Source organism: Diplotaxodon limnothrissa, linkage group LG16, assembly GCF_057381915.1.
Source record: "Diplotaxodon limnothrissa isolate DT_005_m linkage group LG16, D_limnothrissa_male_GT1.1, whole genome shotgun sequence".
Classification (NCBI taxonomy): Eukaryota; Metazoa; Chordata; class Actinopteri; order Cichliformes; family Cichlidae; genus Diplotaxodon; species Diplotaxodon limnothrissa.
This window is the reverse complement of record NC_140611.1, coordinates 11,257,628-11,281,256: the sequence shown is the minus strand read 5'-3', so window position 1 is coordinate 11,281,256 and position 23,629 is coordinate 11,257,628. Positions and strand designations below refer to the sequence as shown.

General features: G+C 43.2%; 3 protein-coding genes across 4 annotated transcripts; 1 reads left to right on the top strand and 2 right to left on the bottom strand.

Moving 5' to 3' along the window:
- Positions 1 to 6,963: 6,963 nt before the first annotated feature.
- LOC146615796 (trace amine-associated receptor 13c-like) lies at positions 6,964 to 8,080 on the bottom strand. Its single transcript, XM_085373816.1, has 2 exons — positions 7,905 to 8,080; positions 6,964 to 7,780 (listed from the first exon to the last, which is right to left on the bottom strand). Exons 1-2 carry the CDS (start codon positions 8,075 to 8,077, stop codon positions 6,964 to 6,966), a joined length of 990 nt encoding a protein of 329 aa, XP_085229942.1. The 5' UTR covers positions 8,078 to 8,080.
- A 6,643-nt stretch (positions 8,081 to 14,723) lies between these two features.
- On the bottom strand, positions 14,724 to 20,213 carry LOC146615794 (trace amine-associated receptor 13c-like). 2 transcript variants are annotated; one of them, XM_085373888.1, is made up of 3 exons: positions 20,205 to 20,213; positions 15,665 to 15,825; positions 14,724 to 15,540 (listed from the first exon to the last, which is right to left on the bottom strand). In XM_085373888.1, exons 1-3 carry the CDS (start codon positions 20,211 to 20,213, stop codon positions 14,724 to 14,726), a joined length of 987 nt encoding a protein of 328 aa, XP_085230014.1. The 2 variants fall into 2 exon arrangements, with proteins under 2 accessions (XP_085230014.1, XP_085230015.1); XM_085373889.1 differs by lacking the exon at positions 20,205 to 20,213 and having other exon boundaries at positions 15,665 to 15,840.
- Positions 17,299 to 18,867, top strand: LOC146615795 (uncharacterized). The gene is made up of 4 exons (XM_085375134.1): positions 17,299 to 17,311; positions 17,814 to 17,941; positions 18,055 to 18,467; positions 18,516 to 18,867. The coding sequence occupies exons 1-4, from the start codon at positions 17,299 to 17,301 to the stop codon at positions 18,865 to 18,867; spliced, it is 906 nt and encodes a 301-aa protein (XP_085231260.1).
- Positions 20,214 to 23,629: the final 3,416 nt, after the last annotated feature.

The following is a 23,629-nucleotide window of genomic DNA, read 5'->3' as shown; positions in this document are numbered from 1 at the left end:
CCTCCCCTAGCCCCGCTGCACGCAGCCACGAGGAAACCGTCACCTAAGAGACAACAGAGCCCTTAATAGGCCATGACTGCTACCCCGGGTTGAGCCCTCCAAGGAAGATGCTCCTGGGGAACCCCCCGATGCCCTAAGCCTGTCCCTACCCCCACACCAATCACAACTGCGAAGATGGGACCAAACTATGACCCCCCACCCCACCCCCACTAGGTGATGAAGCTGATCAAAGGAGCCCAGAGCAATTGATTTGATGTAGGCTGTATCAAGACTAATGTAATAGATTTCTATATTGGTTAGAATTAAGATTATTTTTATTTTTCCAGTTCATGAGGACTGTTTTCTTGGCTATGCATAGGGCAGTGAAAACCACTTGGGTTATATTCTTATCTGTAGCACTAAGGGGGAAGTTGGAATGTTACATTTCAGACACTTTGATAAGTCCTCACATATCTCGCGCCAAAACTTCAGAACTGGTGGACAAAACCAAAGAGCGTGGATATAATTGTCCGGTGAATTGGTTTGGCAGTGTGAGCAATTGTTGGTAGACGTATAACCCATCTTGAACATCCGATGACCTGTATAGTGCACTCTATGTAGTATTTTGTATTGAATTAATTGAAGACTGGAATTTCTAATTAGATGAAAGGTTTTTAAGCAAATCTGAGACCAGAAGTTTTGGTCTAAGTTAACTGATAAATCCGCTTCCCATTTTGCAATAGGAAGTGATATTGATTCATCTGTTTTAGAAAGCATTCTGTAAATTTTGGAAAGTAATTTGGGGGTTTTAAGAGTAAGAAATTGAACCACACTTGGTGGTGTTTGTACTTCAACTTGACCCGGTTTGATTTTCTTTTTTACTATGGATTTAATTTGTTGATATTCTAAAAAGCTTTTCTTGTTGATCCCATACTGTGTAACTAGTCTGTCAAATGAAATAAATTCTATTCTTTCTAATATATGTTCTAAGTATTTGATTCCTTTACCACTCCAATCTGAAAAGTTTATCATATTATTGTATAGTAATATGTCTGGGTTGTTCCAGATAGGTGTACGTTTGCATGGGATTAATGAAGACTCCGTCAATTTTAGACACTCCCACCATGCTGTCAGAGAAGAGCTGATGGTGACGCTTTTGAAGCATTCATGTCGTTGGATGTTTGAGCTGATAAATGGATAGATCTGAAATCTCTAGATTATGCAAAGTGCTTGTTCTACATCTAGCCAAGGTTCATCTAAGAGGGTATGTTTTAGCCATCCTGAGATAAACTGAAGCCTGGTGGCTAAGAAGTAGTGCTGAAAGTTAGGTAGTTCTAATCCTCCTTTATCCTTGGTCTTTTGTAGTGTTTTTAAGCTTATACGTGGGGGTTTATTTTTCCAAAGGAACTTGGACATGTATGAATCTAGAGATCTGAACCAATCTTGTGGCGGTTTAGTTGGGATCATTGAGAATAAATAATTTATTTTTGGTAAGACCATCATTTTTATAGCGGCAACTCTTCCCATGAGTGATATGGGTAGACATTTCCACCTAGCCAGATCGCCTTCTACCTTCTTTAAAAGTGGGATATTGTTTTAATTTAGTTAGATCTGCAAGCTTGGGAGAAACATTAATACCTAAATATTTTATATTTCCCGATTGCAGTGGTGTAGAAGAAGAATTATGGAAGGAGCGATTATTGGAAGGACTGCAGATTTTGACCAGTTAATTGAGTAGTCTGATATTCTTGCAAAAGTGTTTATCAATTCCATCACCCCAGAGATATTGGTTTGTGAATTTTGAAGAAAGAGTAACACATCATCTGCATAAAGGCTGATCTTATGTTCCATGTTCTTGCATTTTATGCCCTTAATTACTGAATTCTGTCTAATTGCTGCTGCTAGTGGTTCAATAAAAATTGCAAAAAGTGAAGGGGAGAGTGGGCATCCCTGCATGGTGCCCCTCAGGAGACAGAAGCTGGAGGATTTTTGGTCATTTGTTTTGACACAAGCTGTTGGGGAGTTATATAGTATTTTTAACCAGTTAATGAAAGAGGATCCAAAACCAAATTTGTGTAAAGTTGCAAATAGAAATTTCCAGTTAACTCTGTCAAATGCATTTTCTGCATCTAAAGAAAATATTGTAGTTTCAAGGTTTTTACTGTATGAGTAGTCTATCAAATTAAGTAATCTGCGTGTATTTGTTGATGAGTGCCTACCTTTTATTAAACCAGTTTGGTCAGGATGAATTACGAGGGGGTTATTTTCTCTAGTCTCTTTGCGAGAGATTTGCAGATTATTTTAAGGTCTACATTTATAAGGGATATTGGACGATAGCTTGAGGGATATACAGGGTCTTTGCCTGGTTTTAGCAGGAGATTAATGTTTGCAGATTTCATATTTGATGGAAGTCTGACCTTTTCTTTGATTCCTAACAACGTTCTGTAAAAAACTGGCGCTAGAATCGTCCAGAATTCTTTGTAGAATTCAGCAGGAAAGCCATCTGGACCTGGAGCCTTATTATGGGGCATGCTTATCAGGCTTCCTGGAGTTCACCTGGCGTCAGTGGTGAATCCAGTGCCATTGCTTGAGTGTCTAATAATTTTGGAAGAGTTATGTTGTCTAAAAACTGATCAATTTCCTTTTTAGATGGGTTTATTTGTGGTGAATACAATCTTTTATAGAAATCCCTGAAAATGTTGTTTATTTGTTTCGGGTCATATATTGTGTTCCCAGATGGATCTTGAACAGCACCTATAGTTGTTTTTTCTTTATTTGTTTTTAGCTGGTTTGCTAGAAATTGACCGGATTTATTACCATGTTCATAATTTTGTAAGCTAGTCTTTGTACTAAGAATTTTTTATTTTTTTTAATCAATTATCTCATTTAATTCTAGTTTTGTTTTGTGTATTTTGTTCAATGTTTCCTGATCTTGGTGGGACGCGTAGGCTTCTTCTAGGGATTTGATGTTTTTTTCTAATTCCTGAATATTTTTGTTTTCTTTCTTTTTATGTGACAAGAAAGAAATTATTTTACCTCTCATCACAGCTTTCCCTGCTTCCCATAGAACAGAAGCTGATGTTCCGGGAGTGTCATTATAGTCTAAATATGAAGTCCACTCTTTTTTTAAATATTTAATAAAGTCTTCATCTTTAAGCAGGGATGTATTAAATCTCCAGTTTTTACTTGGCGTAGTATTATTCTTGTTCATTAGTGTTAAAGATACAGGAGCATGATCGCTGACAGCTATAGGGTGAATCTCAGTGTCTGAAATGCCGTTCAGCAGTGAGCTGCTGACCAAAAAATAATCCAGACGAGAGTAGGAGTGATGGACATGTGAGAAAAAAGTACATTCCTTACTGGTGGGGAGAAGGGAGCGCCATGCATCGCAAAGACCAAGGTCGCTCATATACTGTTTGATTATATTTGTGGACTGCCAATTGCGCTGAGTTCCTGCTGTATTGAGCCTATCCATTTCTTCATTTAGTCCAAGGTTGAGGTCGCCTCCAAGAACAAGTGTGCCATCTAAGTGTTCAGAGAGTGCACTGAAAAAAACGTGAAAGAATGAGGGATCATCAACATTTGGACCATATACACTTACAATACATAGCTTTTTTTATCAAGTATAGATAGTTTAATGATTAAGAATCTGCCCTCTGGATCTATAACTGTATCGAGTACTGTGAAATTTAATATTTTTACGTATTAAAATTGCTACTCCCCTTTGTCTAGAATTATAACAAGCTGAGAACACATTAGGAAACTCAGGTGTTTTAAGTTCATTCGAACCTCTAAGAGGTCTGTGGGTCTCTTGTAAAAGGACAACATCTGCCTGTAGTTTTTTGAGTTGGTTAAATATTTTTAACCTCTTTTCTCTGGAGCCAGCTTCATTCATATTCCATGTAACAAACCTCAGTGGCCCCATAGATGTCTGTGTATAACTAGGGGTGTACGCTGTGTGTGTCGCCTAGACAGGTGGAGAGAATACATCACTTGTTCATGAATAAAGAGAAGGAGAGAGAGAAAAAATGTGTGGCGAGATGCTCCCTGAGTCCGACTATGTGTGTGCATATTTACTAATATGAGTACGCTTGGCTTAAGTGTGTGTATCCTATATGACTGCGTACGCTGTCTGACTGATGTAAATGTGCTGCCGTTGAGCGCATGATTGTGCGTGATCGTGCTGTGCGTATGTGTCGAAATAAAGGATGTTGTTTGTGGATGAGTGTGGAAGCAGGTGATCGAAGCAGTGAAATAAATAAAGAAAGAAACCAAGGACAAGTGTGAGCAGCATAAAAACAAGAGAGGGAAAAGAGAGAGAAAAAACGAGAAGGAAAAAATAAACAAACAAAAAAACCCCGGAAACTTTCCAATTAAACCGTTGACGGAGAGTGACGGTGTTAATTCTGCTATGATATCACACTTAAGATGTGATTTGATACTAGTAAGTTAAACAGATGTTAATGTTAAGTTAATGCAAGTTAGTGTAAGTGGATAGGGAAAGGGTGTAGCGGATTCTTATCTGGTGTGAAGTTAATACAGCCACGGAGTGATGCCGGGGTCGCGGTAAAGCTGTCTGTCCACGTACAGCCGGCCCACAGCGATAACAGTGCGGGAGCCCTTCTGGATGAGGCCGTGTCGGATTGGGAAGAGGACCCTGCGTCGTTCCAAGATCTCTTTGGGGAACTGGCCGTTCACGCTGAAATCCGTTCCTTTTAATTCCCTGCCGCGGCTTTTCACCTGTTACTTTTGTTTGAAGTGGCTGAATTTGGCCACAATAGGATGTGGTCTCCCGGCCGGCGACCTCATGGCCCACAAGCCATGCACTCTATCAAGGCGATGTTCTTTACGGTGTCCTCTGGCAGCTTCAGGTGGATTTTAATGAAGCTTTTCACCGTTGCCTCCACGTCCTCTCCGGCAGATTCTGGAATACCAGAAAACACAGGGTTTTCTCTCATGCTACGGGCTTGTAGATCGATAACGGACTCTTTTATTTTTTTATTTTCTATGTTTAGCTGGGTCACGTTATCAGTGAGAGATTTGACCGACTCCCGTAGCGTGGCATTTGCAGCGGCGAACGTTTCCACCTGCTGCTGGCTGAACTCCAGGGATTCTCGCAGAGATTTAGGCTATGTCCACACGTACCCGGGTATTTTTGAAAACGCAGATTTTTCTATGCGTTTGCACCTTTTGTCCACACGTAAACGGCGTTTTTGGTCACTGAAAATGGAGATTTTTAAAAACTCCGGCCAGGGTTGATATTTTCTAAAACTCCGTTTTTGCATTTACGTGTGGACGAGAAAAACACAGAAAACGCAGCGTCAAAGATGTGCGCCTTTTTTGACGTCACAGTGTGCGTCACGTTATTGTTTCGGTGAAATGAATTTCTACAATACTGTTACTGTTAATTCTACTCTCTGCAGTGTTTAAATGCTTACATATACACACACAGTTACTCTCCCTCCACATATACGACTCGGTTCTGCTTCAATGCCCCAGCTTTGTTTACTTTTTCCCACCGAGGCTTCTAGACTTCTGATTGGCTAACATTTCTACACAGTTAGGAATATAGCGCCACCTGCTGCTTTGGCATGTTCCTAGCAGCGTTTTCCTTCATTTCTGCATTTACGTGTGGACGGGATTATTTTTTAAAATGAAAACGGAGAATCTGCGTTTTCAAAAATACCCGTGTACGTGTGGACATAGCCTTAAATTCCCGGTGTAAAATCTCCCCCAGAGACAGCCTAGCATCGAAACTGGACAATCGCTTGTCGATTGACTCCAGGATGTCTGCAATGTCTTTGAAAATGATGTTGTGCCGGGGGAGTCTGCCGGGCGACATCTCTTTGATGACGATGTCTCAATTTTGGCCGGGGAAGATGCACTCTGAGCCTTCTTCATGACTAAATCTTGGAAACAGCGGTCAATGTAATCTTGGAGAACGTCTAAACTCTCCCCGTTGTTCTCCAGGGTGTTAGAGATGATAGGACAAATGTTGTTAGTTATATGACAATTGATTAGTATATCTGGTAATACTGAAGCTTAAAGAAACTTTGTTCAATTCTAAACTACCATTTGCTTTAATTTTCCGCCAAAGTCTCTGGCGTCTGACGTCAGTTACAGCATGAGTCGCTTACCTTGTCCATCACTTCCGTCACTTACCTCTCCCTCCGTTTTTCAGTTTGTGTAATTCTACTTGAATTAACTTTGTGTGTAGCACATTTTCACTTCAACATTTATTGTAACGCAATCCCTCAATAATTAAAATTCATATTAAGAGTTTCTGTTACTTTTTAAAAACTCTGCTGTCAATCACCATTTATTTCTTTTATGAAACTTATTTTATTAAATCACACATTTTGTAACTCAGACTCTCAAATTAGTGTCTTCAGAGTGTTGCTTCAACCGCACACACATACACCCACACACACACTCTGATAATTTTCAGTCACATAAAGCTGGATATTAAGACTTTTTTAGCATCAGTTAGCTGTGATGTAAGGGTACCCAGGGGGGCATTGCAATCTCTTTCTACCCCAGGTCACAAGATACACTCCACACAGGATTCATCACACTAAAGACTGGTTTGCAGCTGCCTGGTAACAAGGCAAACTTGAAAACCTGGAATCTTCCCTCTGAGTAGCCACAGCAACATTTTGGTGATTAAAACAATCATGTCGAGGTTTTTTGTGACACTGTTTTCAACCAGTCTGACCCAGTGATAGCCAGCAACCACTCGGCAAACAGTATCAGAATGCACATTTTGTTGCTAGTGACAGGAGGTTGCCAGTGGGTTGTTAACCCTTTTCTAGGCCTTTATAATTGAAACCAGCACTATTTGACAACCAGTGTTGGGGTTATTACTCAAGAAATGTAATGTATGGCATATTACTTGTTAAATGTCGTAAAATTAATATGGTACATTATTGATAGAGAAAGTAATTTGGTATACCATTTGGTACATTAAGGAAAGATTTCTTTTTTCTACAGTATGCTGACCTCACAGGAGCCAGGCTGCAGTATCTGTAGAGTCACAATTAGTTTCACTGCTTTTCTAAACCAGGGGTAGAACATAGCATAAATCAAAGGGTTTAGACAGGAGTTAAAATAGTACATATAGATCACAATCGATGCAGATGAGCTATTGAGCAACTCGTTTCCAAAAAGTGAAACAATGAAATATGAGCAGAAACATAATAGAAACACAAGAACAAGAACACCCAGAGTTTTGGCTGCTTTTAACTCTGATTTCTTTGCTGTTAGAGTCACTGAGAGCTGCAGTGTGACAGCTGTAACCTGAGAGCGCATGGCACGGGCCTGAGACACAGCCACCACAAACACTCTCATGTACAGAACTATGATGACAGTAAGTGGAATAATAAAGGATATAAAAAGGTCAACAAATCCTGCAATGAATTCAATGAAAATTATACATCTTCCATAGCAAGAATTATGCTTGCCTGGTTGACTTAGATCATCTATTAAAATCACATAGCTGTAGAAAACAGAGCAGAGCCAACACAGACAAACACAAAGTTTCACTCTTCTCTCTGTGATTCTGGTGGGGTAATGCAGAGGGTCACAAATAGCCACATAGCGGTCGACTGATATCAGCACCATGTTGCCCACTGAGGCAGAGGCAATGATGTAGGATACATAATTATACAGAGAACATGTGAGCTGACCAAGAAACCAACACGCTGTATTTCGCAGGATTTCTCCAGGCATAAACAGAAGACCAACGAGAAAGTCAGTGACAGCCAGAGAAAGGAGCAGGATGTTAGTGGGTGTGTGGAGCTGCCTAGAAAGATAGGAAAATATAATTTTAAAAAAAAGTCAACAGAAAGAAAGTATTCAAACAGATATAACAAATCAGGTATACACTTGTAAAGCCACAGCAGCAGGTAAAAAATATGAAACTCTGCCTGAAGTGGGAGACTGCAATGATGACGAGCAGGTTGAGAGTCACAGTCAGCAGAGACATTGAGGACACAACAATATAAAGGAGCAAAACTTGAGACAGAGGAGTTGTAGGTTTCTTGCAGGAGATGTTGAAGAGTTGTGGAAAGCAGAGCTCTGCTCCATCCTGAGTATCCATCTCCACAGACCTGCAGAGAGCTCCAGCTCTGGCTGAGTTATGACTACAATTAGTAATATAACTGATCCCAACACCACATCCTCTCAACTCCTCCCCTCTTCTTTCTTTCAGTTTTTATTGGACATTGATTTCCCCCTTCCCTTCGTCTTGGCCAAAAGCTTCACTATTTTCTTCTTGTAGGCCTGCCTCTCTCTCTTTTCTAAATTCCTTTTGGATATGTTGTACTTGCGTTTTTTTTAATTGTGTCCTAATCTCTCTCTCTCTGTTCATTCTAGGTCAGAAATGGAAGTCTCAGTTTTTTAATTTACTCAACTTGTCAATCGGTACGCCCACAAAACCCCTATACAGGATGTCGATTTCAGCTCGCTGATAAAAATTTTTTTTAAAAAAAAGGTCCTAATCCCTGATCCTATGAGTCTTGCCCAGTGGACAATGCAGGATTCTGATGCTGATGTGGGTGAGGGGACTCACCCAGTACTGGCTACCTCAAAATCAGCCAGGTGTAACCTGAGTAGCTTATTTAACATGGCACTTGTTATTTCTGGTATTATTTTAGTAGCTTTGAAGGAAGGGTAACCTGTGTGAGCTTTTTGCACTAATAAAAAATAATCCTCATTGTTACAGCAATAAAGGATGAATGTGGAAACATACTTACCACCCCAAATTATATTAATATTCAGTTCAGTCATTTTATGAAAATTTGTATACTTCTGAAGCTTGTAATGCAGCCTTAGTGGAAGATTTTTTTGTAATTTGGCTATGCACACTCTTATTTGGATAAATCCAAATTGAAGAATGACATTACTCCATCAGAAATAAATGAGTGTGGTGAGGCATGGTCGGCGTTGTCGTGCGGACGCACCTGCACAGCATCTGCTATCACGCCCGCCGTGTTTAAAACCACGGGGAAGCAGGGGTTGAGAGAGTTGTGGTGTGACGTTATGTGCGATTGGCAGCTTGTGAGCTGCAGTCGGAAGGACTAACGATGGCTCTGATTAACGATTTCTGGAGCGGTGGAGGAGTGACCATTCTAGGTCAGAAATGGAAGTCTCAGTTATTTAATTGACTCAACTTGTCAATCGGTAGGTCCACAAAACCCCTATACTGGAAGTTGATTTCAGCTCGCTAAATTTAAAAAAAAAGTCCTAATCCCTGATCCTATGAGTCTTTCCCAGTGGATAATGTAGGATTCTGGCACTGATGTGGTTGAGGGGACTCACCCAGTACCGACTACCTCTAAATCAGCCAGGTGTTTTTCATACTAACCCTGATAAGACGTAACCTGAGTAGCCCATCAGTCTCACCTGTTAACCTGTTATTTAACATGGCACTTGTTATTTCTGGTATTATTTTAGTAGCTTGGAAGACGGGGTAACCTGTGAGAGGTATTTGCACTAATAAAAATAATCCTGGATTTCTACCTTTACTGCTTCACTAAAGGTCAAAAAGTGAATGTCCACAATTTAGGCTTGAATTGCAGGAAATTTTATTAATGGAATTCAGCAACACAATAGCATAATAAAATAATGAAAATCACAAAAAATATTGAAATCAATTATACTTTACTAATCTAACTAAGAATCTGTAAGTTTATTTTTATTTTTGGGGAGGAGAGATTGAAGGAGGGATGAGCACAGCCAGGCCTAGAGAGACACTCAGCTGGGCATTCAAGTTGTTGACAGTAGGAGCGATATTAGGCCCCTTATGTCAAACAGAGTGATTTGTGGCCCCAATAAAATAATTTGTGACCCTAGGAAGTAATAAAGGAAGTAACAAAAATATGATATTCATAAAAAATATGATATCAGTAAAATTATGATAGTCATCAAAAAATATGATATTCATCCAAAATATGCTAGTTCATAGCTCATTGCTTCCCCCTCCCCCCCACCCCCCAAAAAAGAACTAATTGATTATTTTTAAAAAGTTTCTATATCTAATAGCATTATTTTATTTTTAAGCCATTAAAAAAAGTTTTTACCTTTTATGCTTAAAAAACGCCATCTGGTGGTGGGTCAGCGCGCTCGTGCGTCTGGGACTGTGCTTGTGTCTCGGGGTCTGTGCTTGTGTCTCTGGGACTGTGTTTGTGTCTTGGGGTCTGTGCTTGTGTCTCTGGGACTGTGCTTGTGTGTGTGAAAATGTGTTCAACCAGAGTAAATGGCCTGTATTTGTATAGCGCTTTTACTAGTCCCCCCTAGGGACCCCAAAGCGCTTTACACACCCAGTCATCCACCCATTCAAACACTGGTGGAGGCAAGCTACAGTTGTAGCCACAGCTGCCCTGGGGCAGACTGACAGAAGTGAGGCTGCCATATCGCACCATCGGACCTTCTGGCCAACACCAGTAGGCGGTAGGTGAAGTGTCTTGCCCAACGACACAACAACTGAGACTGTCCGAGCCGGGCCTCGAACCGGCAACCTTCCGATTACAAGGCGAACGCCCAACTCTTGAGCCACGATCGCCCTAAAAGTAAAAGTGCTTAGTTAAACTTGTGCATTTTTAACATACAGTATGGCGAGACATGCAGGTTGCATGTCTTGGGGAAAGACTTTATTTCATTTTATTTGCATTTGTTTAATCCGAACAAGGAGATTTAGAATCAAAGTCAGAGTCTCAAAAAACTCTCGCGATCCCCCCGAGCATAAACGCACCGCGGCTCCCAACATAAAAAACTTCCTGAAAAAAACTATTTTCTCCAAAAACGCACAACAACAAAAAATCCTAGAATAATTTGATCAAACTTTCTCTGTTCCCACCCAACCCTTAGGCAAATAAGCAGGAAACCTCCTGAAAGACCCTCCGTATTTTATCCAAATACACGCAGCAAAAAAAAACCCCTAGAATAACTTAGGGAACCCTCTATACGCAAAATCTTATATTCGTAAACAGGGGAAAACTCCTGAAAAAACCCTTAGTCTTTTTTCTTCAAACCAGCCCTCTACTAGCTCCGTCTCAAATTCAGCAAAGTCTAAGTTCTCCTTTCGCTCTCACTCGAACCGGACCGCAGCCAGCGCATAATTTTTCCTTCTTGCTTGCTCCCCGGCTCAGCTCCCAAATGCTGCTTACCTAGTTTGAAAATTTGAGCTGGAGACCAACTCCGCCTAACTTCGCCCCGCAGCCAAACACATAACAAGTGGGCGGCTCCCCTCGCACCCCGGTTAGCCAATCGGATACAGGTCCGATTTACCTTCACCGGGATAGGTTTATTCTCTCGCTGGCATTCAGGATAAATAATCTAACATTTCAGCTTAAATTTAATTGTTTTTTTTTCTCTCAGAAAAAACAAACAACTTTTCTCTCTTTTCAACATGGAAGCCAGACCTGCCAACCTCACTGTGGTCTCTCAGACCCCAGTAACTAGCTACAGAGCCTCAGCCACGCCAGCAGAACTCACACGAATGCATCTTTGTAGGGTTCAGCCAACATCCGCTATCCCATTGGAGGAGAGATTCCGTCTCAGCACTGGTGGGTTTTGGGGCTATGCTTTCAGCCTCCCCAAGAGCGAAATCTATTTCTACCACCTAAAAGCGGGTGAAAGTTTTGGATCGCTTTTACTTGCATCCGCCGATGGCCCTGGATACCCCACCTCAGAGCCCGCATCAGGCCTCAGTGTCTCCGGCCGCTATGCTTCCAGATACTCCGCCCCCGCCCTCATCACCTCAAGGATGGAACTCGCCAAGCCACCCTCAACTCGGTTGGCAATCACTGGACCAGACCCCCGCAAACACTTCAGTCTCCGGTGCCTCGCTTTGGGCTTTGGGCGACCCTGTATGCCGGGCCCTTTTCCGAGAGCCCAAAGACATTGATCCCCACCCCCACGAGAGCCGCAGTCAGCCTTCGGCTGTGGACAGCGATGAGGCGGCGACTCTACTCCCCACGGCTGTTATGGAACTCACAAAATTAACCGTTTAATCCTTAAGCACCGTTAAGATGTGTGTCAAGGATGTGAGGTCTCCGACCCCTTGCAGAGACGACATTCTTGTCTTTTCCCGCTGGAAAAATAGTACTTTTTCAGATACTATGATGAACTCTGCAAAAGACTATGGAATGGACATTTCACCAACACATTATTACCATTTTTACGGTTAGAGGGTTTTTCACCACCAGCGGCTCAAGTCAGAGGCGTTGCCCAGGCATATCTGTTTGAACTCAGAGATGTCCGCGATATAGAGGCCGCGCTGCAAGAAATTGACGCCAGCATCACGGGGGTGACCAGGACAGTGATTCATAAAGTACTAGGCGAGAATTACTCACTCTGGCTCTCCTAGTAATCATTTTTCTTCTCTTCCCTGTTATTTTTCTCAAATGTTTTGTTTTTCTTGTTTTTTTAGCTTTGTTGTTTTTTTTCTCTTTTTGTTTTTTGGAGTTGTTTTTACCCATTTTAAATGTATTGTTTGTTTGTTTTTTCATTACAGCAAATAAAACTTTCTTGGAAAAGCATTGCAAGAATCAAACTTGTTATTTGTTTTTACTCGTTCAGATGTTATGTTTTTAATTACAACAAATAAAATTGTTTTGGAAAAATCTTACATCAAATAAAGCTTTCTTGGAAAAGCATTGCAAGAATCAAACTCATTATATTGTTTTACTAGAATCAAAGTGTAATGCTCGATCATGAAATAAAACCATAGTTAAACATAACTTCAAAGATCACACATGGCAGATGTGTGATCTTTGATGTGTGATGTGGAGGACACAGCCGTTGTGGTTTTTAGAAGGACAGGGTGAGGAGGACGCAGGGGTAAGGGGGACTGGATGAGGGGCAGGGCTATGTAGAGCGCTGCGGGTTATTTCCAACCAGGACCAACTCAATTGTGGTTTTACTTAGCTTAAAAAGCTCTAATATTCTCCCAGTCTTTTCACCCACCATCTTCACCCAGTCCTGAGTGGGAATTCGAAGCATGGTGTTGAAAACACCGGACTGGGTGTTTGAAAGGTCCAACACAAAATCATCTGTGTGAGCATCATCGGTTGTTTGACAACTAGCTCTGCAGATCCACCTGCAAAATGGCGTGCTCTTGGTCTCCCACTGGGTGTATGTGACGGTCTTTCTCACCATGTTTAAAGGCCGGTGTCAATGGGGTTGTTGGTTGGATGGTGGAAACGCGTGGGCCTCTTTGAAAACCGGATGAGTCTGCTGGTCCCTGGTTTGTGGTTGCTGCGAGCTCGTTTCCCGCAGGCTCTTCTGGATTTCAGGGGTAGTGATGAGGGTCAAAACAGCCCAGTCAGAGCAAGTAAAAGCGATCAGCGGTGTTAGCGGGCCAAAACTTTCACCCGCTTTTAGGTGGTAGAAATAGATTTCGCTCTTGAGGAGGCTGAAAGCATAGCCCCAAAACCCCCCAGTGCTGAGACGGAATCTCTCATCTAATGGGATAGTGGATGTTAGCTGAACCCTGCAAAGATGCATTCGTGTGAGTTCTGCTGGCGTGGCGGAGGCTCTGTAGCTAGTTACTGGGGTCTGAGAGACCACAGTGAGGTTGGCAGGTCTGGCTTCCATGTTGTTTGTGAAAAAGAGAGAAAAGTTGTTTGTTTTTTCTGAGAGAAAAAAAAACAATTGAATTTAAGCTGAAATGTTAGATTATTTATCCTGAATGCCAGCGAGAGAATAAACCTATCCCAGTGAAGGTAAATCGGACCTGTATCCGATTGGCTAACCAGGGTGCGAGGGGAGCCGCCCACTTGTTATGTGATTGGCAGCGGGGCGAAGTTGGGCGGAGTTGGTCTCCGGCACAAATTTTCAAACTACGTAAGCAACATTGGGGAGCTGAGCCGGGGAGCGAACAAGAAGGAAAAATTATGCGCTGGCTGCGGTCCGGTTCGAGTGAGAGCGAAAGGAGAACTTAGACTTTGCTGAATTTGAGACGGAGCTAGTAGAGGGCTGGTTTGAAGAAAAAAGACTAAGGGTTTTTTCAGGAGTTTTCCCCTGTTTTCGAATATAAGGTTTTGGGTATTCACATCAAGCTTCATTCAGTTTGTGTAATTCTACTTGAATTAACTTTGTGTGTAGCACATTTTCACTTGAACATTTATTGTAACGCAATCCCCGCAATCAGAGTGTTGCTTTGACCGCACACACATACACCCACACACACACTCTGATAATTTTCAGTCACATAAAGCTGGATATTAAGACTTTTTTAGCATCTGTTAGCTGTGATGTAAGGGTACCCAGGGGGGCATTGCAATCTCTTTCTACCCCAGGTCTCAAGATACACTCCACACAGGAGTCATCACACTAAAGACTGGTTTGCAGCTGCCTGGTAACAAGGCAAACTTGAAAACCTGGAATCTTCCCTCTGAGTAGCCACAGCAACATTTTGGTGATTAAAACAATCATGTCGAGGTTTTTTGTGACACTGTTTTCAACCAGTCTGACCCAGTGATAGCCAGCAACCACTCGGCAAACAGTATCAGAATGCACATTTTGTTGCTAGTGACAGGAGGTTGCCAGTGGGTTGTTAACCCTTTTCTAGGCCTTTATAATTGAAACCAGCACTATTTGACAACCAGTGTTGGGGTTATTACTCAAGAAATGTAATGTATGGCATATTACTTGTTAAATGTCGTAAAATTAATATAGTACATTATTGATAGAGAAAGTAATTTGGTATACCATTTGGTACATTAAGGAAAGATTTCTTTTTTCTACAGTATGCTGACCTCACAGGAGCCAGGCTGCAGTATCTGTAGAGTCACAATTAGTTTCACTGCTTTTCTAAACCAGGGGTAGAACATAGCATAAATCAAAGGGTTTAGACAGGAGTTAAAATAGTACAGATAGATCACAATCGATGCAGATGAGCTATTGAGCAACTCGTTTCCAAAAAGTGAAATAAAGTAATATGAACAGAAACATAATAGAAACACAAGAACAAGAACACCCAGAGTTTTGGCTGCTTTTAACTCTGATTTCTTTGCTGTTAGAGTCACTGAGAGCTGCAGTGTGACAGCTGTAACCTGAGAGCGCATGGCACGGGCCTGAGACACAGCCACCACAAACACTCTCATGTACAGAACTATGATGACAGTAAGTGGAATAATAAAGGATAAAACAAGGTCAACAAATCCTGCAATGAATTCAATGATAATTATACATCTTCCATAGCAAGATTTATGCTTGCCTGGTTGACTTAGATCATCTATTAAAATCACATAACAGTAGAAAACAGAGCAGAGCCAACACAGACAAACACAAAGTTTCACTCTTCTCTCTGTGATTCTGGTGGGGTAATGCAGAGGGTCACAAATAGCCACATAGCGGTCGACTGATATCAGCACCATGTTGCCCACTGAGGCAGAGGTAATGATGTAGGATACATAATTATACAGAGAACATGTGAGCTGACCAAGAAACCAACACGCTGTATTTCGCAGGATTTCTCCAGGCATAAACAGAAGACCAACGAGAAAGTCAGTGACAGCCAGAGAAAGGAGCAGGATGTTAGTGGGTGTGTGGAGCTGCCTAGAAAGATAGGAAAATATAATTTTAAAAAAAAGTCAACAGAAAGAAAGTATTCAAACAGATATAACAAATCAGGTATACACTTGTAAAGCCACAGCAGCAGGTAAAAAATATGAAACTCTGCCTGAAGTGGGAGACTGCAATGATGACGAGCAGGTTGAGAGTCACAGTCAGCAGAGACATTGAGGACACAACAATATAAAGGAGCAAAACTTGAGACAGAGGAGTTGTAGGTTTCTTGCAGGAGATGTTGAAGAGTTGTGGAAAGCAGAGCTCTGCTCCATCCTGAGTATCCATCTCCACAGACCTGCAGAGAGCTCCAGCTCTGGCTGAGTTATGACTACAATTAGTAATATAACTGATCCCAACACCACGTTCTCTAAACTCCTCCCCTCCTCTTTCTTTCAGTTTTTATTGGACATTGATTTCCCCCTTCCCTTTGTCTTGGCCAAAAGCTTCACTATTTTCTTCCTGTAGGCCTGCCTCTCTCTCTTTTCTAAATTCCTTTTGGATATGTTGTACTTGTGTTTTGTTTTGTTTTTTTGTTGTGTCCTAATCTCTCTCTCTCTGTTCATTCTAGGTCAGAAATGGAAGTCTCAGTTTTTTAATTTACTCAACTTGTCAATCGGTAGGCCCACAAAACCCCTATACAGGATGTTGATTTCAGCTCGCTGATTTAAAAAAAAAAAAAAGGTCCTAATCCCTGATCCTATGAGTCTTGCCCAGTGGACAATGCAGGATTCTGATGCTGATGTGGGTGAGGGGACTCGCCCAGTACTGGCTACCTTAAAATCAGCCAGGTGTTTTCCATAATAACCCTGACAAGACGTAACATGAGTAGCTTATTTAACATGGCACTTGTTATTTCTGGTATAATTTTAGTAGCTTTGAAGGAAGGGTAACCTGTGTGAGCTTTTTGCACTAATAAAAAATAATCCTCATTGTTACAGCAATAAAGGATGAATGTGGAAACATACTTACCACCCCAAATTATATTAATATTCAGTTCAGTCATTTTATGAAAATTTGTATACTTCTGAAGCCTGTAATGCAGCCTTAGTGGAAGATTTTTTTGTAATTTGGCTATGCACACTCTTATTTGGATAAATCCAAATTGAAGAATGACATTACGCCATCAGAAATAAATGAGTGTGGTGGCATGGTTGGCGTTGTCGTGCGAATGCACCTGCACAGCATCTGCTATCACGCCCGCCGTGTTTAAAACCAAGGGGAAGCAGGGGTTGAGAGAGTTGTGGTGTGACGTTATGTGCGGCTGGCAGCTTGTGAGCTGCAGTCAGAATGACTAAAGATGGCTCTGATTAACGATTTCCGGAGCTGGGTCCGTGCCCGCTGGAGGTGGGGGAGCTGCCACAGCTGGAGATGGAGGAGACACACGAGAGTCCTCTCCAGCTGGGAGCGGTGGAGGAACTGTGTGGGAAGACATAGGTCCCAGTGTCAGGGGAGCCTGCTCGACCTGGGTCCGAGGTCTAGGCACGAGCTGCTCCAGAGTGACAGATGCCGGCCCAGCCACCTGAGCGTGGGCTTACGACTATCCCTGCAGGGTCGTGCCGGCTCGCCAGGTGGCCTCCGGACCAGCATTGCCGTCACTGCTGGAGGCGTGGCCGGACTCCAGACCAGCGTCGCTGCCACCACTTGAGGCGTGGGCAGCCTACGGAAGGGACACGGCCCTGTCGCCATGTTGGAAGCTAGCTGGGGGCAGTAGGTTCGGCCAGATCATTCCCCAGCCTCAATCGGGCGATGGGGTTGTGTGGTGACGCTCTGATCAACGATTTTTGGACCCGCCGTGTCTCATTCACCCCACAATAAGGCTATCAAGTAATTGAAATATGGTATGGCCCGGTCCATATAGATTTCCCATCTAGCAAGAAACAGTTATCGGGTCTGCCGTCGTATCTTCACTGTAAACATACCACCGCAGACACAATGAAAATGCAATAGTATTCATCACGCTACTTGCAAGACGCTTCATACTTCATCACCATCATGCACTACCATTTCGTGCGAGTTCTGGTCATTTTTACCTGTGTTTGGAGACCCGGCACATGGCTCCTTTGTTTATATTAGGGATCAGCTGTTAGCACTGCGCCCTGCAGCTGCAGTTGTGCTACTGGCGGACAGACCTGACATCCCCAGTGAGGTGAGGAGGAAGAGAAGGGGGTGTCGTGCCTGGAGGGAGCGTTGTCGCATCGGAGACGTTACAGACATCTCTCCCTTTGTTGATCATGGGAAATGTGAGATCACTCCCTAATAAGATGCAAGAGCTATAACTCTCCCTCCCCCAGGAAGATCTGATCACAACATGGTGCACCTTGTTCCTGTATATGAGCCTTTAGTATGCAGGGAGCGACCAATCGCCCGCACAGTGCAGAGATGGTCGGGCGCGTAAGGGACCCGCACAGCCAGAGCCGAAGGTCACAGCATACCAGGGTCCTACCCTGGCCAAAGTTGGTATGCTGTCTGGACTGGCCTTGCACAGTGCAGAGATGGTCGGAGGAGAGCGAGGAGGCTTTTAAGGACTGTTTTGAGTCTACTGTGTGGGAGGTGCTTTGTGATAACCACGGGGAAGACATCAGCCTTGTGACCTGCCTTATGGGCTACATTAACTTCTGTGTGGATAACATCATACCCACCAGGACCATGCAGTGTTTCTCCAACAACAAACCTTGCATTACCCCAGAAATTAAAGCTGTCCTCAAGCAGAAGAGGAGGGCCTTCAAAGCTGGAGACAAGAAGGAGCTGAAAATGGTGCAGAGAGAGCTGAGAGGTCTGATCAGGAATGGGAAGGACAGCTACAGGCAGAAGATGGAAAACCAGTTTCAACAGAATAATGTTAGTGAAGTCTGGAGAGGCCTTAGAACCATCATTGGCCACACAGATCAAAACTCTCTGCCACTGGGGGATATGAGGTGGGCAAATGAACTGAATCACTTTTTTAACAGATTTGATTAAACCAGGAGACAGTCTTCAACATTGGCTGAACACTCACCCACTGCAGCTGTTCCCCCTCTGACACCTCAGTCACTTCACACCTCCTCTACTCACCCTGCTCACTACTCCCCACCCCCCAACCACAGCATCCAGCACACGTCTCTTTCGACCATCCAAGTTAGGAGGGAACTGAGGAGGATCAGAGCCAGGAAGGCAGCGGGTCCAGATGGCATCGGCTCAATGGTTATCAAGTCCTGCACAAGATCGTATGTGTGGGATGATGGAGCACATCTTCAACCTGAGCTTGAGGCTGGGGAGAGCTCCACAGCTCTGGAGAACTTCTTATGTTGTACCAGTGCCAAAGACTCCACATCCTGAGGACCTCAACAGCTACAGGCCAGTGGTTCTGACATCCCACCTGATGAAGATACCGGCAAGCTTCGACCTGGCACAGCTTCACATCAGTGGACCCGCTTCAGTTTGCCTACCAACCTGGCACTGGAGTTTTCTGGCTCCGTTCCTCTTCACCATCTACATTGCAGACTTCTCCCACAACTCCACCCAGTGCTTCCTGCAGAAGTTCTCTGATTACTCTGCAATAGTCGGCCTCATCACTGATGGGGATGAGAGGGAGTACAGTGAACTGACCCAATCAACTTCTGGTACCAGCAGAACTACCTACAGATCAACACTAGTAAAACCAAGAAGCTGGTGGTAGACTTCCACAGGCACAAACATCCTCCACTGCAACCACTAAGCATCGAAGATATGGACATTGAGGCTGTGGATGGCTACAGGTAACCTGGCACCTGGTACAGGTACTTTGGTGTTCATCTGAACAACAAACTGGACTAGACTCACAATTCAGATGCCCTCTACAGAAAAGGGCAGAGCAGGCTGTACCTGCTGCAGAGACTGGCCCTCTTGACCCAGTGCAGGTGGTGAGAATGATGGCTAAGCTGTCATCCATGTTGGACAACATCTCCCACCCCATGCAGGAGACTCTGACAGCAGTAAGTAGCTCCTTCAGTGGCAGGCTGCAGCACTCATGATGTGGGACCTAGAGGTTTCACAGGTGTTTCGTTCCAACCGCTGTCAGACTCTAAAACATGGTCTCTGTAGATGACCACACATGTGCAGACAGACACACACAAACATCCAATACACCATGATAGCTGTCAAAAGAGAATTGTACATAGTGTGATCAGCTACATGAAATGTGTCTTTTTATGGATCACTAAGCAATCCACGTCTACGTGACTTTTCACATAAACTCTTGTGTGATAAACTTATTTAGCAACTAACAGCTTCCTCTTTTCTAAGAACATACAGATTTAGAAAAGGGGAACCTCAACTCTGAGTTCTTAGAATAACTTTGTTATATTTGTACACACACAAGCTTGTATAAATAAAGAACGCAGACAGTGACAGAGCACGAGTCCGTGAGTGCCTCCTGCGAGGACGAGCGCTCTGTGGCCGCCCTCGTGAGTAAAGACAACTGCAGTGTTTGTGTTTTCTAACTCAGGTGTCTTAGCTGAAGAATTGCACTACTCGCTCTCCAGCACTACTCGCTCTCCAGCGAGTAGTGCGGTGCTCTTAACGGATAATTGGAGGTGAGCTTCCCTCCCTCCAAGACATCTACAGGAAGCGGTGCCTGAGGAAAGCGGGGAGGATCATCAAGGACTCCAGTCACCCCAGCCATAAACTGTTCAGACTACTTCCATCAGGAAGGAGGTTCTGCAGCATCCGGTCCCGTACCAGCAGACTGAGAGACAGCTTTTTCCATCAGGCCATCAGACTGCTGAACACGTCATAGACACCTCAGCTTCACTACTGGAACTTTAACATTATGCACTCCATACTGTACAGTAACGCCACTGTTTTGCACATGTCTCACTCTGTATATTTTATTTTATATATTTTATTTATTGTTTACTCTATTTAATTCGTAAAATATCTGTACACACACACACACACACACACGTAGAAAAATATTTAGTATACACATCCAGAAATGCATATACTATTATATATTGTACATATATTTATTAGTTTCAGATGTAGCCATTCTTGTATTTTGCTTGTTTACATTATTGTATTTTGCACAACTCTGTTGCTTGTGAAGCTCGCACACAAGAATTTCACTCACATGTGCTGTACCAATGTACCTGCACATGTGATGTGACAATAAAAGTGATTTGATTTGATTTGATTCTTAGAAATCCCCTGTCAATAGCCTTCGCTCAGTCTCCCTTATATGCAATATTATGTGCAATATTTATGTGCTATACCGAGTGCAATTTTTTTCATTTTTTGATTGCAGCCATTCCCCAACTCTCTGTGAATGGTACTCATAGCCATTGATCAGTGGGTTTTGGTCAGTGGTTGTTGATCAACGGTCATGAGAAATTGCACAATTAAGATTAAGGAACTGACCTCCCAGCCCATTGTTCCTCAGTGGGCTGGTTTCAGTCATTATACAATTGTACTGTTTATAAGATTGGGGAAACCTGCAGTCAGCTGAGACTGAAGAAGTCACTTGGATGAGTGACGAAACATTTCTCTCACAAAACGCTACATCAAGATGAACAGAATCAACTTTTGGAAATTTACTTTCTTGGATAATTGAGAATGCATCAAGACGTATACCTACTATAGGTAATACGTTACTATAGTTTAGTTACTATAGTTTAGTGCTCTTAAACTTGTACTCTCCCCCCCCCCCCCCCCCCCCGTTTTTGAATCTTTTAAACCAATAAAAAGATGTAAATAACAATAAGAATAACACCAGACTTTTACCGTTATTGTTTTTACAAAAGTGGAAAAGTCCACAATGTAGGTTTTAATTGCAGGAAATTTTATTAAAGGAATTTAGTAAAGCTAAACCAAAACCGAATAATGAAAATCACAAAAAATATTGAACTCAATTAAACTTTACTCATCTTAGAAACTCTGAGTTTAATCTTATCTTTGGTGAGGAGAAGTTGAAGGAAAGATAATATAGCCAGGCCTAGAGATGTGTTCGTGCCTGTGTTCAAATCCGCTGGGTCTCACTGCTCTCACGCAGTGTTGGGGAGTAACGGAATACATGTACCGCCGTTACGTATTTAAAATACAAAATATGAGTAACTGTATTCCGTTACAGTTACCGTTTAAAACGGTGGTATTTAGAATACAGTTACTTTGTTGAAATAAATGGATTACACGGTGGTATTTTCCTGCTTCATATTGTTGCGGGTCAGGACTGTTTGGATTTTGTTTGACAGCTATGTGCCGTTGTTCCAGGCGGGGCGGCAGCGTTACGGTTGCCGTGGTTACAGGGTGATGCTCTCTCTGCGACTGTGTGTTTCCTGGGTGAGAGAGGCCTTTTTGTTGTTGTTGTTGTTGTGCTAAGCTAACAGGCAGAATGCTACAGACATAGCCCTAAAGAATGTAGCCTCGTGGGCAGTGTAGTCTGTGCTGCAAGGAGAATGGACTGCGACACGTTATGTGTCTGTGAGTGCGAGGAGGAAGAAGAAGGAGAGTGGAAAAGTACAAGCTGTCATCGAGCAGAAACGGGAGCTGGAAGCATGTAAATACAATAATAACCACTGCAGCCAAGAAGAGTGCCTGACGAGCCCAGTTGTAAGTAAGCTATTAAGACTCGACTGTACGCCGTGTTCGTGTTTTCCTCCGAAACAATAAGTTCCATTGGAGCAGCCTTTCAACGCCTCTCTCTGTCTCTCGCTAGCAAAGTTGACCCAGACAACAAAGTAAAGCTAGTTTTCAGCTACGAGCCCAACTCGAACCCACCGTATTAGCCAGAAGTCCTTTACTACGGTTCGGAGCCGCGGACCTTCAGTAATAGTAATAAATCACACAGCAATAGTACATTCATGTAGTTGTAAAAAGCATGATAATATATTAAGTAATCCAAAGTATTCAGAATACGTTACTCTCATTGAGTAACGTAATGGAATACGTTACAAAATACATTTTGGGGCATGTATTCTGTAATCTGTAGTGGAATACATTTTAAAAGTAACCTTCCCAACACTGCTCTCACGACACACTCCACACGGGAGTCATCAGTAACACAGAACTGAAGACTGGTTTTTGCTGTGTGATGACCCACTGCACCCTGCCTTCTTCTTCTTCTTTCTTACAGTTGTATTGGCAGTTGGCAAACAACTGAAAGGTGGTTTACCGCCACCAACTGGTATGGAGTATGGTCTGGAACGACGCTCAAAAAAAAGAAAAAAAAAGAAATCCTCAAATCCTTCCAAACAGGTTCCCCTCTTTTAAAAACTGAAATAAGGCCTGATAACTTTTACTTCCCGAGTCCTTTCGCAACAAATCAACCAGATCCAGTTTGATTTTTAAGTTACTAAGATTTTGAATCAAATGTCTACTCTCAACCTGAGACCTCTGACACTGCAACATGACATGTTCTACAGTTTCCTCTACCCCACAGTAATCACATTTTCCGGTACTATGTTTCTGTCATGGTCCGCGGCCCGGCGTCCGAGGTGCTGACGGGATGCCCACGGCCACGGGCGTGGCTGCTAACTCCACACCTGCATCCCATCCCAGGCGATCACCAGGTGGACTATTTAATCCTGCCCAGCCTGCTGCTCCACGCCAGTCCGTAGTCGTCTCTCAGCGATCACAACTCGGCGTGTTTTGAGCCACCTGCCTGTCCACCTGCCCGTCCGGAATTTGGGTCACGATCAGCACTCGCCGCCTCGACTTTTCTGGAGTTACCCCGCGGACCCTCACCCCTCCCTCCGGCTCCCTCGGCCCCACTATCATCCCTCCCACAGTCCCGCTCTCGGCGTTCCTGCGCAACTCACCTCCCGGTCCTTCGGTTTCTCTGGTTCCACGCGTTTTTTCCCTTCTACCCTCCCGGGACACCTTCAGTTATAATAAAGTTTATTTTTTTCTTATACCCCGGTGTGTGTGTGCTCTGCTTCTGGGTCCAGCTTGTGCGCGGAACTTTGGTTCATGACAGTACGGACTGGCCAGTATGGACCAGCAGACCCACTCCGCTCCGCCATCAATAAACAGGGCGCTATTCTCGGCCGCCACGATCAGCAGCTCCAATCACTCCAAGACCGTTACCAAGAGCTCAGTGACACTCAGGATCAGCTGCGAACCAAGC